This window comes from Phaethon aethereus (assembly GCF_964289735.1).
Source record: "Phaethon aethereus genome assembly, chromosome: 1".
In the NCBI taxonomy this organism is placed as follows: Eukaryota; Metazoa; Chordata; class Aves; order Phaethontiformes; family Phaethontidae; genus Phaethon; species Phaethon aethereus.
The window spans coordinates 141,092,057-141,111,396 of NC_138575.1; the positions used below are offsets into that span (position 1 = coordinate 141,092,057).

The following is a 19,340-nucleotide window of genomic DNA, read 5'->3' on the forward strand; positions in this document are numbered from 1 at the left end:
AATTATCTACTCTCACACTCAGCAGCCCTTAAGAGGTGGGTTTACACACCATTACTTTACTTTTTCCTCACAGTTTTACATAGATTTGCACTTTTTTGTTTATGGCTCCAATCATGCTCCAGCGGTAATACTATCCTTGTAAACCTCTGCACAGGCACCCCGAAGTTCTGCCAGGAAACGCCGTCTAAAACGTCAAAACTCGAGCAAGTCTCTCCCGCAAGCGGTACCAAGCGGGATTTAATAATAAAAAGTCCTCCACCAGGAGAGGCCCACGAAAAGAAGCGGACTTTGTTTTACAGGAAAACACCCAACAAAACAAACAAACAACAAACGCTCACCCAACACCCGCCCGCCCCGGCCTGGCCTAGCCCCGCGCTCCCGCTCCCCCTTGGCTCCTGCCGCCGCGGCGGAGAGCGCTTGCGCCGCCGCTGCCAACCGGGCTGCCGGCTGCCCTGGCCTCGCCATGTCCGCTTCCTCCGCGGCCGCGCTGCGGCCGGTCACCCACCTGATCTTTGACATGGATGGCCTCCTGCTGGGTGTGTAGCCTTCGCCCCGTCTTCCCTGCCGCGGCCTGGCACCCGCCCCGTGCTGGTCGGTCCCGCTGCGCCGCAAGGCCCGGCCCGTCTGTCCGGGCGGCGACGGGGCCGTAGCTGGCGGCGGGCAGCCCCCTCCCCCTCCCCGCCTCGGCGCGCCTCCCCTCCGCCGAGGAGCCTCCCGGGGCCGGGGGGAGCGGAGCGGGCCGGGCCGGCCTGTCCCCTGCCGCCGCTCCTTTACGGCCTCCGCGCTCCGGGCGGGCAGCCGGGGCGCCCCGGGCGGGGTTGCTTAAAGACGACCGAAGGGGTTAAAGCAACATGAAACGATTTGTTTCCTTCTTCTCCTCCTGCCACCCCCTGCCTTTCGTAGGCAAACTTCGCCTGAACGAAAAGACCCTGGGCTGAGGTTGAAAAGGGCGCTTACCCTCAGGGGTGGAGAACTGAAGGAAGTTAGGGTGGCTGTGGGGAGAGAGGTGAGGGGTAGAGTGGGGTGAAAAGCCGGGGGAAGCGTGCGGCTGTGGAGGGCGGGTTTCCAGAGCTGGAGGCGCACGGCGGCCGCGGCGCTGCCCCGGCGGGAGGCCGCCGAGCGCAGCCAGCCCTCCTCCCCGCGGGTCGCTTGGGCTGTGCGGGCCACGGGAGAGCGTTTTTAAACATTCGGACCTGCAGTCGCCAGCCGAAAAGTCTGGAAAGCGCTGTGATGGTCACCTCCCGATTTTTGTATCGGTAGACTTGCAGCTTCGCCGGGGTAGTTCTGAACTCTGTCGCTCCCGCACGCTGCAGCGAGGTTGGATCTTGAGGTTTGAACAGTCAGTATGACCAGAGCAGTGTTCAGGTCTTAACCGTTGGCGGACTCGGGGCCTTCTGCTGCACGCCTCCTGTAGAATAATGGAGCATTTTTGTACGTGACTGCTTTTTGAAACAGTCTCTGCGGATTATCGCACAGGAAGCAGCTTTGGGTGTGGGCGAATTCGTGGAAGGCGTCAACCTGAGGCGTGTGCCTTCCAAGCAGGTGCAAAACCCAAGCTGTTGTGGTTTCTCAAAAGACTGCTGTGAAGTCTAATGAATTACTGTTTGCAAGAAATGTGCACTTTTCCCTCCTTCATGGCTGTACAGGTGAAGGCAACTCAGTTATCGTGGTTTGAAACAAAAATGGTTTTATGTTATCACAAATAGTTTCAAGCATTTTAGAGCCTTTGGTTTCTGTTTGCTTCTTCTGCACGCTCAATATGCTGTGCAAAACAGTGATGAAGTGAGTTATTTCAGTTTCACCAGAGGAGTCTCAAATAGCCTGGGGTTATGTTTTGTTTTTTTTAAATCCAGAACCAATTACTTTAATTTCACTCTTATTTAGAAGTTTCAGGAAAGCTTTTTTAGTTACTACTGCTTTTTAGCATAATTTAAAAATCTGCTTCACACAGCATACTCACCTGAGCAGAACCGTCTAGGTAAGCAATAGGAATATTAGGCATTGATACGGATATGTCATATTTAAGTTAATTTATTATACACGTGTATTTACAGGTTAGGTGCTTTAGCTTTGGACAATAGTCTAGGAACTAAAAACATTTTTCTCAGATGCAACCTGTCTATATTTAGGAATTGCCTCTCTGTAACGTTCCAAACAGTCAGAAACAATACAAATTGAAGTTCTGAGTCATGTTCAGTTCTCCACACTCCTGGGATTCATACAGTGAAAAAGGATTAAAAATACTCTAGGTTATGAACTGTACCTCATAGCGGGAAGGTAATTATAAAGGTTCCATAGTTTTTGGACCTAAGTTTGCCAAGATTGAGACACTCGAGGTGTAAACCTACTCCTTGCGGTTACTGAATTTATCTGTTGTAAAGTACAGAGAAAGACTTTGTCACTTTCTGAATTCAGATAAAATAGCAGACATAAATTATGGCATTTTGTGTGCTTACATATAAATTATACTTACTTGAAGAGTTTATGCATGCTGGTATAATTTATTTTTACCCCTAGATATGAGAAATCATTTGCACTGATAAATATTTCTTGTGTTGCGTTTCCATTCCCCTAGTTACCGTTACACTACAACGCGGATGTGATTTCTTCTATTTAAAAAAGTTGCATAGAAAGAGTGTGTTGTATTTCAGTAATCTTTCAACTGAGATGAAAGCATAATTATGTATAAAATTAAACTGAAAATACTCTTAAGTGTCTTCAGTACGGAGGCATAAAAGGGACACCACCTTGATGATTTTCATAACGTACGCTTCCTTTCAGAGTACTTGTAGTATGTTTCAACCTCTAAATACTTTGAGTTCTGTCACAATGCCAACATAATTTTTGGTGAATCTGTTTCATGATGAGTTGTGACCCTTAGGAGGCAAAAAGGCAGTCAGGAGACTTCTTGGACTTCTTCAAGATTCCAAAATGTTTCAAGAAATTTGGATTAAGTTTTGGGAAGGAATAAAATAAGGGGCACACAGGCTAGATGCTCTCTGCCCAACCTATCTGCTGTAAATCTTCTGAATGAGACAAATGGTTATATTGATGTAAACCTCCATGAGAAATAAGATCCCCTTTAATTTTCTTACGAAAATGTTAATGTGTCACGTAGTGTTAATCAAAGATGATAAAATGAATTACATACATATTTCTAGAAGCTATTATAAATCTGCATAAAATTACCTCCTTTGAAACAGCACAAACAAAATTTTCAGTATTGGAGATCTAAAATGACACTTTTGTAACTTTTTAAAGTACCTCCATAGCTGGTTGCATTTTTTAGAATCTGAAGCTTTAGGTATTGCAAAAAATTTCACAAGAGGTAGTGTGTGAAAATATATGTGACTATTTTTGGAAGTTTTCACTTAAACCTTGCCGATTTTACAGAACAAATATTAACTGATCTATAAATGATGAAAAATTTAACATTAAATGGCTCCAATGTAATGTGCCGTGAACTTGCTTTCGATAGCTCACATGCTTGCTTCTGATTCAAGAAGATAGGGTATCTTCTAATAGGAAGATTTGCAAAATATTTGTGAATACTTCAAACTGTGAGTGTAAAAGCCTTAAATGAGGTCTGAGGCACTTAGAAGGTTCTTGACTTTGGAAACAATCCAAGTGTTACCCCATAGAATCTGCATCGGTAGTTTAGTGGCCAACACGAGGCTATGTGAACGTGTCGCCGAGCCTGTTCTTCTGTGCCTCTATCTCCCCCATCTCTTTAACATAATTGAGACTGATTAAGTTGTCCTTGAGTCCCACCTTGATGTATCAGCTTAACTTCAATAGGGAAGTTCTTGCCCCTGAGCTTCCAGTGGAAGTATTTCATCCCTTTAACTCGGAGTCCTTCTTATCATTATTTGAAGTGTTATCTAACACCCTTTTTTCAGCACTTATAATCAGTGCAGTTCATCCTTCTTCGGGGGTTTTCTCCTTCTGGATTACCTTCTCTTTCCCTTTGAGCTGTTGGATGAAATCTTAGTTTCTTTGTCTGTTGTTCCAGTTGCCAGTAAATTAGCACGCTGGAAAATAGTGCTCTCATTTAATAAGTAAAATACGTGAACAGCACCTCTAGGCAGCTTGTTATTTAATAGATAAAATGAATTGTAGGACTCTTTTTTTTGTAGGAAACTCCAGCTGTAATAGAAAAAACAGCCTTTGTGCTAATGTATTACAGTTATATCCTGCTTTATTATACATATGCAGCAAGATTTAGTTAATACAGTTTCTAAGTGGTGCTCACTTCACTGTGTAGTATAAACCAGAGGGAAAGGAATAACTACATTTTATTTTTTGGTGTACTGCTGTGCTTTTAAAATTTATTTATTTGTTTATAAACCCAATACTTTCATAATGTTAAATTTCTACTTGCTCTCCTACGGAAAATTCTAACAATAAATGCTCAGAGCTTGCACAGTAGACTACTGTTCTAACTACTAGCATGTAGTATAATTAAAACTATTAAACCTACTTGTGTGCGCTTATGTGAGACACACGGTACAGGGTTAGATGGCTAAAATAAAAACTAAAAACCAGAAAGGAAAACAGAGATCCGTGATACCTAAATAAATACTTTTGTTATAGTTGTTCTGTTTAATATCTGATCCTGGCATTTTAGCATATAACATACAAAACCAACGCTGAAGATACAGAAGGAAAAGTCTATTGGATTTTTTCAAAATATACAACTAGAGTAATGCCCCCTAGGTTCTCTCTTCTCAATTTCCTGCATATGTTGTATTTTGAGCTATTACAAATGGGTTTGTTATGTAATTGTAGCCAATAGCTACCCACCACCAGAACACAGACAGGATTGAATGTTGCCTTTGTTGATCTGTGCCTAAACCTGTACGGGGCTGAAAATATTTTAAATCAGAAATTACATTTTCTACAAGCTGCATGTCGAGTACTAACTTTTCTTACCTGACAAATGAACTTGGGAAAACTGCTGGAAAGACAGAATGCTTCTTAGCGTTGTGCTTAAAGCTGAACTAAAGCTAAATTAATGTGCAGAGAAACATGATACTTTAGTATAGAAAGTTTAGTCATGTATTTATTTTTGTTTAGTCATGTATTTATTTTTGTTTAAGTTTTTGTTAGGAGTAGTGCCTGTTTTATGTAGGTTATTATCCTTGCTGGTGTCCCTTAGTGTTGTGAAACAGCATCTTTACCTAAGATAAATCAGCATATGCAAGTAGATCTAAAAGAGGGATGATTTCTGAAGCAGCATAGTTTTGCTAAGATACCTTTGCTGCAACTCGAAATCATGTTGGACGGTACAGGCACAGGCATGCCAGCTTGTTCTGACCATTCACCGTAGGGTGAGAAGTAGTTTAGGTGGCTGCGATCAGAAGTTGCTGCTTTTGCAACCACTGTCTCCATTGTGTGGAAGAAGACTGCTGGTTCTTGTGTGCCACTTTTAAGCAACTCCTGCGTGGATAGTCATACAGGTAATCTCTGGTCTATAGTGTAGAAGAAATTAACTTGCAGTTAAATTCTTTGCAGTGTTGTGGAATTCACAAGAGTTTTGGCATGTTTTCTTTCTCCCTGCTGTTACCTACCCATTGTCACAAGGTCAGAAGTCAAAAATATACTCTTACTTTCGTTTCATTGCACAAGTTGCCTAGGAGATTGCTGTTACAAGAAAACTGGCAAGAGTTCTATGCTGGAGTTTGCTTATGTGCATGCTGTCTTTTATTTCACAGTGTGAATGGGAGGTTAAAACAGCTTCCTATTTCTTCTTGCATCAGAGCAAATAGCACCAATTGAACTAAACATCAGTCCTCTCTAGATTGTCCTCTATTACGGCTTAAGTGCAGGAATTAATCTTCTTAGGCTATGAACTGGCAAGCCTGTAAACCTATTTTCTGCTTCTGGGTAGGGAAAACTTACTTTCCTGTCATTCTCCATTTCCATCTGATCTCGGGGAACAAAGAAGGAAACAAAAATACTGTCTTGCCCCTGTGTTCTGTACTTGTATCTTGTTGCAAAAACAAAGAGATTAAGGATATTGTTGGATTAAAATACCTCATGGATGCTTCATGAGCAAATTTTGGAGATAAGTAAAACAGATCCTCATTGAGAATTAACTAGCCATAAATAGAGTAAGTAATATTTGTCATATGCTTGAAAGTTAACATTTTAATTTAACATCAAGGAAAATTTGGCAAGGACAGAACAAACGTACTAACCTAGAGTCTAACTTCTAATATTCCCATGACTGATTTGCAAATTGTCCATCCACATGGTTGCTTGTTGTTTGTGGTTAGAATAACCAGAATTGGAGCTTAGTTCAGAATCTACTGAACGGGGGGTTTTAATTTCTGTAATGGTTTACCACATTTCAAAATGCCATGAGCAGCATTAACAGTGATCTCTTTTTCTCCCTGAGGAATTAAGAGGAATGCTCCCAGGCTGAAAGATCCATGATTTGATTTTAATATTACACATAAAGTACACACAGATACAATGCATTTTTTGTTGCATATTTATTTGTTCATTAGTTGTACCAGACCCAAGTTTTAAAAAAAAAAAAAAAAATCCAACATGCTAAATAAATGAATTTCAAATTTTCACTGTTAATAATGTGGCTTTCTTTTTCTAACTGTTACACACATTCAGTTGTATAGAGGGCCTTTGGCAAGTGGAGAGGTATGTTTTGAAGGTGCTGGGAGTCTAAAGGTTCTGTTTAGTGATTTTAAAGATGCACACAGCAGTTTGACCATTTATAGAAATTAGTCTCTTTCTGTGCCTAAATGCAGATTTAAAAATCTGCTTGTAGATGATAAGGTTTTATATTTGTTAGCTACATACACTGTTTTGTGTATAAAGTTCCAATTATTTTTCTTTGAATGCAAATAATAAGGTGTCATAAATGGAACAGAATTTCACACAAAGAAAAGGGGCATAGAATTTTCCCTTACAATAAAACTATTTCTAGCTGCTGCGTTCCAATTTTCTTTACACTTAAGAAGAAAAACAACATTAACAACCCTGGATTTATTATTCTGCATACTGGCAGTAGTTACACTGTGTGCCATCTTGGGCCCCACTCTCCAGCTCTTGTTCTGAGTAGTTGTAATTCATTCATGTAGCCTTGTTGTGAGCTGGCTAATTGAACTCTTGAGACTGGAATTTTTAAGGACGCCTTGTCTGGGTAGAACAGTTTACCAGCAAAATACTGCTCTGTGAATTCTGCTGGTGTATTTTCTCCAAGGGACAATCTTGTTCTTGCATACTGGCACTTACACTTTTAATGTTGGGCGGGAGGGGTGTTGGTTGTTGTTATTATTTTTAACTAATTTTTTACTTCTTCTTTAATTTTTTTAACTTTTTTTTTTTTTTTTTGGCAGCAGACCATAATGATCATGATGATTTCCACAGTATGATCATGGCTCTTTTAAAGACCAGGAACTATGTTAACTAACACCGCATATATACCTTCTCCCTTCAAACTTGATATCTGCTGCTTTCGTTATTTCTGAGTTTGTTTTGCACTGTGTACAGACTGCTCATGATTGTTACTGCTTCTTTTACGTGTTTCTGTACATGTCTGTATTGATCCTCATTTCTTTCACAAGGCTACTGAGAAATATTTAACCAAGATCATTTTTGTATCTTACAGTGTTTCTGACAGAGACTCCTGACCTTCATTTATCCTTTTCCTTCCCCTTAATAATAAAATCAGTGTTCTGACCCAAAGTTCATCGAGGTACTGCCAACCATTTTCAAGATTTTTCTTAGTACTTAGACAGGAGGAAACCATCCTGTTTTATTTATCTCACTTTTCACTTCCTTTCCTTCAATAACTGGTAAGGAATGCTTGTCTCTGTTTCTTGTGGGTCTCTTTTGATGGCTGACAACTTTTTTTTTTTTTCCTTTTTTTTTTTGTGATATATTTCTTCTTGAAGGGTTGCACACCTATTGACAGTATCAATGTTTGTGTGTCTATGTATGCTTTCTGTTCTTGTGCAGCTTTTAATAATTTTTAACTCCTCTTATAATAAATACCTTTTTCCATAGTAGTTTGGCAATAAATCTGATGCTGTAATTTGGAAAAACTTCCATCTAAGTGGACACTGCTTTTTCCCCAAGTACGGTTTTGCTGCTGGTATATATAATAGCTGGTTTCTTTTTAAAGTATATTTTTACTTTTTTTCCTCCTTCCCTTTTGAGGTATGTGAAACGTTTTTGTAAAAGTCATCAAATTTAAGTCCTACTTCTAGCAGACTGTGTGTCTCTGATGAAGCAGGTTTATTTCTAGTTCTTGAAAGCTTTCCTTTGGGCATCAGTCATGTATCAGCACTCTATATATGAATTTCTTCCTCTGATGTTAGTTTCCATCTCTGCTTTGCCTGTGTGTGGTTCTTCTGGGCAAGTTTCATGTGCAGTTTTTCCTCAGGATAACGCAAGACAACTGAGATGAAAGCCCAATTTATTGTTTGTCAGCCCAGTCTTTCTATCTAACATCTGTGGGAAATTACTCATGACCTCTGACATTGTGTGATACGTACAGCATTATGCAGTAGCTCATTCTCCCAGCTCACTAATACACGTTCTCTGACCTGGTGTAGTAGTGCCAGCAGCCCCTGCGTAACCTCTGCTTTCCGAAGCATGGGTGGGTGCTGGTCCTTTGCAGCAGTCCTGTGCTTGCGGGTGCTGGACTGATGGGGTTTGCTGCCCAGCAGCTCAGCCCGCTTGTCCACTCCTGGGCACTGGCTGTCTGCTGTGCCTAAGTACTAGTTCCCTCAGGTTCTCCTTCATAGTGTCGCCATATATTACAAATTGCCGACTCATGGTAGGGCATCTTTTTGAACATGATGTCTTTAAAATTCTGTTTTAATCAGTCCATGTTTTTAATCTGCTTTAGTTGGTCCATTTGGGTGTAATGTAAACTACCACAGAAGTACCTATGCAAACTACCCTTATGTGATTACTGACCAGCCATGAGACGAAGTGTCTCGGTTAGAGTGAGATGTTTTATGAGTTTGATGCTGGCACTGTTCATTTGGGAATGTTTCTAATGAAGAGGAAAAAATTTGCACTAATACTGGAAGAAGAATGAAATGAAAGATAGTGTGCGTTTAATTAAAAAAATTGGGATTATAGTGTATCAAAAGGGCTGAAGTGGGAGAAATTAATGGATTTAAGGTGGGGCATGAGTATTACATAATGTAATTTGAATAAATTGTTCTATGGTAAAGATATTGGTTTTGTTTTTGTACTTACAGAAAGGTCCTTTGACCTGTCTCCTCAGGGCAAAAGAGCAGACCCATATATGCCTGTAAAGTGACATAACCTTAGACAATGTAATCATTCTGCTACATGACCATTACTGCAAAAAACTACACCATGTGAAATGGTGGATCTTTTTATTCTAGGACTGAATCCTCTCTGTAGCATTATATTATTATTGGACTAACAAAACATTCTTTGCTTTGTGGCTCGGGAGATGGAACCACAAACAGTGTATCACAATGCAATAAATTTCTGGTCTTTAAAAATTAAAAACAGTGTTTCACGGGGAACATGTCTCAGGAAAATGAAAGTATTTGGGCCACTAAGGTATTGTAGTATATCTAATTGCTACTCTACTTACTAATAACTTTCATTGTTATTATTATTGTAGATCATGTTTTTATGATATTTATCCTTTCCCATTCTTAATTTGCACGTCTTCATTTTCCATGAATGAAGACATAGATGAGTAAAGAGCAAGAAGTAGTGTTGCTATTCTGGTTTTGTGTGTTCTAGAACTTTAAACTTTTAATGTGGCAGTCGATTGCAAATTGTACAGTATTGTAAAATTTAATTTCTTAAAATGTTTGACTCACCATTTACTTTGCATAGTTTACTGTTTATCATGGCTTTGCTTTTTTCAAAAAGGGAGTGAACTATTCCCCTTCCCTCTTTTGCAACTTGTTACAGAGAGCTGGTAGTTAGCATGCGCACTTGGAAACACTGTAGAATAACAAATAAAATTGAAGTTCTGGGTTCTAAGGGTTAGGTTAAATAAAAGTTTTGCATCTTTATATTGCTTGCTATACTAATGCCAGTTCAACCATTTTTTTTTTCCTTAAAAACCCCTAGATTTCTCTCTTAGAGATTAAAAATAAAAAGTTACTGGTTTTACCTGCTAATTATATTCCAACTTTTAAAGAACTTTTGGCATGTTTTTTAAGCCGCCTATTACCTGAGTCTTAATACCTCTAGAAATAGCTGCATCCCCTAAAAACCTCACATTATACAACTGCAAAACTTCTGGGTGGCTGTGATCTGTCACACACAACTTAGCCTGTCCAGGCTGGTCCCTGAACTGCCCTGAGAGAAGAGCTTTCTGGAGTCTGCTGTAGCACCATTGCTGCTCTCCAGACCATTCTTCTCCTATGGAAGGCAGGATGGTGGAGAGAACAGGCAGTCTACACATATGTTGAGACAAGGTTTGAAATAACATATGGCCTGAGTGCTTCTAGGTCGCAGGGTTTAGAAATAGCCTATGAGTTCCAAAATGTATATGTTGCAGAGATAGAAGTAACTGTACTTATTAATGGCACTGTTAACAACATGTAAGAGTTTATCCCATTACTTAAGTGTATATGCAAATATACTTTGTATAGCAATCTTCATGTACATCTTGGTCTCTGAGAAAACATCTGAATTTTTATGGCATCTTAGGAAGTGTCATAGCATTAGGAATGTTCTTATGTGTATTTTGGTTGCTAAGGTTTTTCTAAGACTTTGCTCTAAATTCTGCAGTTATCGTTCCTTGGGTATCGTTCCTTGGCTATATTATGTTAGTATTGCTTTTATCTCAAATATATTTCATAAATAGAAGAAAGTATGTGAAGTGTTCATCATAATACTAGGCTTTCTGTATATGCTATTTTTTTTTTCCCCTAGCTATCTGTTTGCTTTACAGACTTCAGAATCTTTCAAGTAATATTATTTCAGTTTGGAAATTTCCATTTTGCTCTACAAAACCCTACGATTTCTGGATAAAGCTTTGGAGATACAGGGCATGTCTTCTCATGTGTGTATATGTGTGCAAAGCAGCGAGTTTCTTCCATTTAAAAGAACTATTAAGATAATGAGTGGCTTTTCAGTAACCTGAAGTTGTCAAAGAAATATGCCTTAAAAATGTGTCAAAAATTGCTTGAAGAAGTCTCTTTGCATAATGGAGAGTTAACAATAAAACTGGATTATATGGTTTCTTAATTAACTGGTCCTTGTTTTTCCCTAATCAAAGCTCTTGGCTTTAAGAGTTGGCACTTTAGGACCTGTAGCTGGTATCTGTCTGCATTATACTGGTTAAAGCTGCTCACTACGTAAATCTTTCTATGTTGTCCCCCTGCCTCTCCCACACGCAATAATACAAGGTGATTAAATTGTGTGTTAGCGTGGTTTTTTTCTCCTCATTGCCTTGGTTAACTGAGAAACGCCTATAAGTTCTTAAAAGTTTCTAATAAGAGGTGGGAAAAAAAAAGCCATATTCTAAGACTTATAGCAAAACCATGGAAATTATGCCCCTCTTCATCCATTCCCTTTTCTAATCCTGTAGTTTAACATGGAATAGAATCATAGAATCATTTACGTTGGAAAAGACCTTTAAGATCATCAAGTCCAACAGTTAACCTAGCACTGATAACTCCAGTACTAAACCATGTCCCTAAGCACCATATTAAGATGTCTTCTAAATACCTCCAGGGATTGTGACTCCACCTCTTCTCTGGGCAGCCAGTTCCAATGCTTGACAACCCTTTCGGTGAAGAAACTTTTTCCCAACTTGCCATCTAAACCTCCCCTGGCACAACTTGAGACCATTTCCTCTTGTCCTGTTGCTTGTTACTTGGGAGAAGAGACCAACACCCACCTCGCTGAAACCTCCGTTCAGGGAGTTGTAGAGAACGATAAGGTCTCCCCTCAGCCTCCTCTTCTCCAGACTGAACAACCCCAGTTCCCTCAGCCGCTCCTCATAAGACTTGTGCTTCAGATCCCTCACCAGCTTCGTTGCCCTTCTCTGGATACGCTCCAGCACCTCAATGTCCTTCTTGTAGTGAGTGACCCAAAACTGAACACAGTACTTAAGGTGCAGCCTCACCAGTGCCGAGTACAGGGGCACAATCACTTCCCTGCTCCTGCTGGCCACACTATTGCTGATACAGACCAGGACGCTGTTGGCCTTCTTGGCCACCTGGGCACACTGCTGGCTCATGTTCAGCTGGCTGTCAACCAACACTCCCAGGTCGTTTTCTGTTAGGCAGCTCTCCAGCCACTCCTCCCCAAGCCTGTAGTGTTGCATGGGGTTGTTGTGGCCCAAGTGCAGGACCCGGCATTTGGCCTTATTAAACCTCATACAGGTGACCTCAGCCCATCGATCCAGCCTGTCCAGATCCCTCTGTAGAGCCTTCCTGCCCTCCAGCAGATGAACTCTCCTGCCTGAATAGATTCATGTTGTCTTTTTCTTCCTTCTGTTATAATTGCAGCTTTTACAGGACTGAAACAAATATTCTTGTTTGACTAAAATCTTTCTGTATTTATATATGAAGAAAAGGAAGGCAGAATACGTTTTTCCTTCTGTGTACTTTTCAGTAGATATTTAGTTTACCTTTCTCTTCATAGTATCTTGATAGTGCTTATCAATAAGTTTTCCCCAAAACCTTGTCCCTTCATGCCATTCTTTTTTTAGAGATGAGTGCAGCATGGAAATACAACATTCAGAAAGATTGTGTTTGTACTTATGGGTGGTTATGAGGTGCCCTATACATAGATGCTGTACCATGTCAGAGGTGTAATAAGGTGTACTTTACAGATACCGCTTTTTCCTTCAGTCGAAGTAAAGGAGTTGACACAGATGTTACAGAATCCCACAGTTCTGTTTAAATAACAGTATCTACTCCTTTCTTCCAAGCTATGAAAGTTTTTATCGACAATACAGACCCAGAAGCATAAGTCAAATATTAAAGAAAATAGTTTACAAAGATCAATGATTACAGGTATTGTATAACTGTACTTAATGATAGTCTAAGTTTGAAAAATGTATTACCCACTTGAATTGTCTCTAATGGAGCCTTTGAGACAAAGCTAATACCAAGGAAATAATTTTTCTCTCAGAGAGATGATGATGCATTTTAATGGTTTCAGTACTGACAGTGTAGATGTTTCCCATTTCAAGACCTACTTAAGCTCCTCTGACAGTCTATGGGAGGGAGTTAAATTCTTAAGAGATATGCTAGAGTTTCTATAATTATTATTAATACAGTAGAGGGTACTGTCAGAAGAAATCCTTTTCCTGAAGAAAACAGCTTTAATTCTTGTATAATTTCATTTTATTTATTTTTTACTGGCAAAGTTTTAAAGCTCTAGAAAACACAAGTTCATAACAAAAATGATGGCAGGCTGACGGCACTGTAGCAATACCACCATGAACCACGTAAACCTAACACAGGAAAAAGCTTCCAACCTCTTTGCTTATGACAAGCTCAGTGACTGAATCTGCCCTTTACATTTTGGAGGGTAGACTGCAGCCATGTTAACAGTGGTCAGCTGTTTTCCTTGACTGCAACATTTCATGCTATTTGATTCTTATATCAATAGTTATATTTGCTCTTCAGACTACAGAAGAAAACAAAAGGCTTTTCAGCTTGTTGATGGAATACCCGTTTTGCATTTTTATGCAAATGTTTCAATCTCTTTAAAAATTAGTATCCAGAGGCTGTTAGAAAGATGTGGCTTATGGGGCGTTTGCCTCTTTTCAGAAGAGAAGGGGCTTTGGTGACCCGCTGCTTTATTACTATTGCAGCTCATATACCTTCTAATTCTTTTCTCCTTACATTTAGGGGACACGTAAGTTACCCCGTTTAACTGGATATGCAGGTTTAACTACATGCCTAGGACATGTTAGTCCTTCTAACAGTTTCAAAACATAATGGGTCAAAAGATATAGCCTTAGGACTTCATCTTTTTGTCTAAAAGTTATTTAAGTTCCAGTGGCTCAGTTCAGTGTATTCAGCAAATGAAGGATACGCTTTTTATTTTGCTGATTGTAAGCTTGATTTTAGATCAAGCGAAAGGAAATTACCAGGATGGGGTCAGGGAAGCTATTTATTGAACAGTGTCTGTTACAAATGGCAGTTTAGAGTTATTTCACATTCAGGTGTTAGTAATTTCTACTTAATTCTAGATTTTGTGTGTCAGATCTGTTTGGATACTGCTGAACATGGCTGAATATTCATAATAATTCTCATAGTTACTTAACTCCTTACATAGTTGTGTAAGTGATGCTTATATTAACCATTCCTAGCTATTATTTTTGCCACACCTTGTCAGGTGTTAATCAGACTAATTTTTTTCCTAATTTCCTTAAACTTCTTGTCCCTTTCTAACTGTGAAGCTACCCGCATCGCACCTTCAAAAAATATTTTTGCATTTACAAGTAGAATGATAGTAAATTGTCGCAATGGAGCAAAGAAATTTTTTTTTGTAAAACTAGTTTCAGGTTATTTATTGTGGAATTGGAAATGCATGCCTTATCTAACATGTTTGTATTCAGAAACTGTGAGCTTGATTGTCTCTTGCTTGTACCTTTGTGACTTAATTTATTTCGGTTATTTTGTACCTAATTCTGAGTAGTAAGAGAAAGGCTACTAGATTTTTAAATTTTTTTTTCCTTTAGTTTTTGGATGGAGGGAAGGAAGTTGGGGCTATTTATGGAAACAAAGTAAAAAAATCTTCTCTTATCTGTTTATTGAGCATATACTTTTTCAGCCTGTCTTTTGCAAGTGCTGTTGCAGTAGAACTAAGCACACCCCAGCGAAGTAACTCCTGTGTCAGGCTTATTAAATTCCAGCCACGGGAGAGAAAGCTGCTTGTGTCTCAAGATGTAAACTTTGACCTTGGCTTGCAGAACTGAGGTAGAAGGGAAGAAAGATTGAGTGAAAGTGGAATGACTGCCAGTTCAGTTCACAATATCTGTTTTTATTTTTGTGACATTTATCATATGGAAGAACGAAATGATGGACTAAAGTTTTTTGCACTTTTTAGGTCTCTGAACACATATTTGTTATTTCATTTGGTAGGATACACAGCAGTGTTTCTCGTAACTCTAAGCTGTCACACTCAAAACAGAGTCATAACATAACATTTCCATTATGCCCAGAATCTCTCTCTAGCAAAATAAGATTCAGCCTCCTCCCTTTGAGCTAGCTGAACATATAGCCTTAATAGCTACTGTCAGAGAGCCTTCTTGCAGCTTTCTATTTCTGCTGTAGTCCTCATGTGAATTGGGTTCGCTGATGTGTTAGTGAGATTCTCTGTCTAAATCTTTTTGTAATCTCTATATTCTTCCAGGATTGTAGTGTGGATAAGTTTCATGTCTTTTTATAAAACATCCTTGGTACTGTTTTGTGGTTTGTTTTTTTTTTCATTTTTCCCCTGTTTTAACCAAGAGACAGGAGAGTTTAGGTTAAATGGATTATGATGTTTGAAGACCTTATGCTAGTTCAGAATTGTCATAATGTGCTAAAATAATACTAGGTCAGTTTGATCCAAGTGCAGGACTTAAGAGGTGGATCTGTTCTCAGTCACCTCCTCTCTGCCAGGAAATGACACTCTTAGAAAAGATTTAAAAGCTAAAATATTTTACTTGAAAGTTGGGAATGGGTCCAGTGCATCCACCTTTTAGGTACCTGATGTGTGCCAAATTTTTAAGCGTTCTTTATAGCACTTCTACTAAAATAAAATCATTTTTGTGTGCAGTGAAGAGATTGATAATTTGTTCTCCAGATGGAGGTCCCTGGGGTGGTTTCAAACTGAGGTGATTTGAAACCCTTTCACAGGAATTTTGCATCAAATGTTTAATTTTGAAATGTCTCCTCCATGTCGTACAGGAACTGTAGTTGATGCTTTGTATTTACATTTGTTTCTCAGGCTTCCTAATCAGTCTGTATCAGCCATATTAAGTGGAGACTTTGTGAGATGGGAGGTAGAGTTCTTGGGCAGATCACCCAACCTTGTACAACAATTTTCACAACAGAAACCTAGCTCAAAATATGCTGATAAGATTTTGCAGTTAATAAAGGCTAACATATTCTCTATTTTTAGTGTGATTGTATAGGCTAGTATTACTAAGTAGACTACATCATCTATGCAGAGGCCAAAGATTTTCAGCAAAATTTCACATATGTACTGGGAGGAAAACTATACAGCTCTTCAACAGCAGAACTGAGAATTAATGTGTAAATAATCATGAAGAACTGAGTATTACTTAGTGAATTACTGAACTTTGTAAATGGCCGTTTACTGGGGAATATTGATACAGAGGTGAGTACTCATACAGTCTGACTTCAGTTGAGTAGCAGACTGGCTTAATTTCCTGGGAAAAGCTCCTTTTGCCATAGGAGGTGTCCTTGTGCTCAGCATCTGCTGTTAAGGTGCTGGCGTGCAAGTTTGAGCTCAGAGGCACAAAAGCACTGTGGGTTGGAGGGTGGTTTGAGCAACCTGTTTTAGTGAAAGATGTCCCTGCCTGTGGCAGGAGGGTTGGACTAGATGGTCTTTAAAGGTCTGTCCCAACGCAAACCATTCTATGATTTAGGTACCTGTATCTCAGTGGTTTCAATGGGGCTTAGTTAAGAGCTTCTATGGCTAAGTATAAGTTTTTGTTTCACCATGCCAATTATAAGCAAGATGGTTATAGTCTGAAACATATACAGTCATCCAGTAGTTCTGTGCTTCTACCCATCGTGTTGGGAAACAAAAAGAACTCGTGTGCTGTCAGTCGTATCGTGTTGGGAAACAAAAAGAACTCATGTGCTGTCAGTCGTGATACCCAGTATCTTTGAGTGGTCCCGCTCTGGGCTGCAGGCTGTATTTGACCTAGGAGTCAGTTAACTGCTGAGTCTGCCTTCAGTTTACTGCTGAGTCTGGAGGTGGAACAACTCCGGCTGTTACCGTGTGAGGTTTTCAACGCTCTGTGAGACTAGCCCTCTACTCTGATCCTCAGCCCCAGCTGGGAGGTGAGGGCTGTGGTCATGCAACATCAGAGAAGCCTGTGGCTCACCTGGGTAGAAGTTCACACATACCAGGTGGTGCTGGAAGTCCCTTAAATCGGTATCTGTACTATGGTTTTGAGGTTTCATTTACAGTTTTCAAACAAGCAGTGATTACAGCTCATAAAACATAATTTTCTGTTTGCTGTATCACACTTGCCACCTGAATCGCAAAGGTCTGATTCTTTTTTGTGTGTTAGATTCTAGCTAGGATTAGGAGTTCTTGACATACAGCTGTTAGAGAGATACTGTGACTAGGTCTTGCAGTATTTCTGACACTTTCCTCTTGACTGTAGGCGGTCAGTGATGAAATGTCCTCTTTCCTGGAAAATCAAGCACATTGATGATGTTTGGTTTTCTCCTCTCAGTGTTACCACCACAGAGAAATTACCCCACCAGCAGATTTACTTCAAAAATTTTAGGTGCTCATGAGTGAACAGAAGAGATGAGCTCTATTAATCTAGTTCTTTACACTTCTTTTGTGGGATCATGTCTGACACATTGCCACAATTAAGTGTAGAACATTGTCCAAGGCCACGCTGGAAGAATAATGTTTTACTTTTCTATTAAAGTCATTCTGTGGTTTGAAATGTTTCCACTCTTTAGGAAACTGACTTTTTGGACAGTATTACAGAAAGTGATTTAGAAACATGTAACACTGAAAGTCAAACAACTTGAATTTGCAACTTGCCTAAGTTTTTATACGTATGTAGTCTCCTGGGCAAGCAGAAGCTTTCTGAGAATAAGGAAATCGGTATTAGAAGAGAACTGTGGTATCCTGAAGAGAATTTTCTCTTTGGCCTCATTTTGCTGGGTTTTTTTTGAGGAAGGAATAAAGTATTCTGACTCTTTTTGTCCCTCTCTTGTTGCTGCTTTAGGTTGTGGATTAAACAGAACAGCTCTGGGATGTCTGTTCAGGGAACGTTATATTTCTTATAGCTTTTCCTGTAGAAAGTATATCTTAACTAAGAAGATACATTTGGTTATTCTTCTGCTGACTTTGAGAACATAGTGACCCTTTTGGTTTCATCTATCTTGTGTGGTAGTTTTATCCAAGTGCCTCGGAACATCTCATTTCCAAACAACTTATTAAACCATGTTTTGCATTTCTCAGGTCAGTGAATTGCTGCCATGCATTGTCAGCAACGTATCGAGAATAGATGCACCCTTGGTGAAAGGATAACTTCCTTGTGAACATGCTATGAGCTGTTCTTCCAGAGCTAGTAATTACTCCTCTGGTGAGAACAGTCCTTGTGTAAGTCCTTGTTGCCTTGTTACGGTAGCTCATATGCTCATGACAGTGTAACTGTTACCTGATGTGGGCCTTGTCATGCATGTTTTAAGAAGCTATGTCTTTGTTAGCCATAGGTTTCGATGGGATTGTGCAGGCACCGTATCACCTGCTGTTTGCGTAGTTCTATTTTTAATGGTTAAGAGCATGCGTAAATGCCTAAGAAAGCGTATCAGGCAGTTTCTGTGAATCAATAGCTTTTCCATTTTTAAACCAATGAGATTCTGTCACATAGTTGATTTTTAATAAGTACAGTTTTAGAATGTTTTGAATTGTCATGTATATTTCTGCTGTTTCAAAGTTGTGTTCCCACGTGTTCCGGAATTGAAATACAGACTTCTCTTTACTTTTTCATGTGCTGTTGTGTAGTGGTAGAGTATTTGTTTACAGCTCCACATCAGAAGAGTGTCTGCATAGTTTATTTGTGAACTGTTTTTTTCACTTCCCTGTGGCATTATAAAGAAGGATAAGGTGTGTATGTGAATACAAGATAGTGTTAAGATATGTCTGCTGTATTAAGGTAAACTAAAAGCCTTTTGAATTTGTTCAGAAGCTTCTTCCCCTCCCCGTAAAAGTAAAATGTTTGTTTGCATATAAAATGAGAAAGTGGCTGCTTCTGTAGCTGCCATTGAAGAATTCTCTCAGTAATATAAGCCTGGAGGGGCAAATATGTGATACTCATTTGGGAACAGTTTTATGCAGCTATTATTTTCTGGGTACCAAACTTACTTTCTTTTTAAGCCTGTTAGCAATAACTTGATTTCATGGTAGGATGTTTCATATCAGAGAAGGGCAAACAGACTGACAGTGCTTTGAGTGAGTTAGCCAGTGGCAGTGTGTTTCTCTGGGCTTAGTGAAGTAATCACCGTGTAGCATATTCGTATATCTTGGAGTGTACTTACATTAATATTCTAGTACAACAGAAAAAAAGAAATAAATTTGCAAAAATTAAAGTTCCAGAATAGAGTTCTACCTGCTCCCTAGTAAAATGGGTAATG

General features: G+C 39.4%; 1 protein-coding gene across 1 annotated transcript in view; it reads left to right on the forward strand.

The window, feature by feature from the left end:
* Nucleotides 1-463: 463 nt before the first annotated feature.
* Nucleotides 464-19,340, forward strand: part of PUDP (pseudouridine 5'-phosphatase) — a gene marked incomplete at both ends in the record, with an annotated part of 80,242 nt that continues 61,365 nt past the window's right edge. Inside the window, one exon of the mRNA XM_082008881.1 lies at nt 464-536. Within this exon, the coding sequence (XP_081865007.1) occupies nt 464-536 (73 nt within the window). The remainder of the gene's footprint in view (nt 537-19,340) is intronic.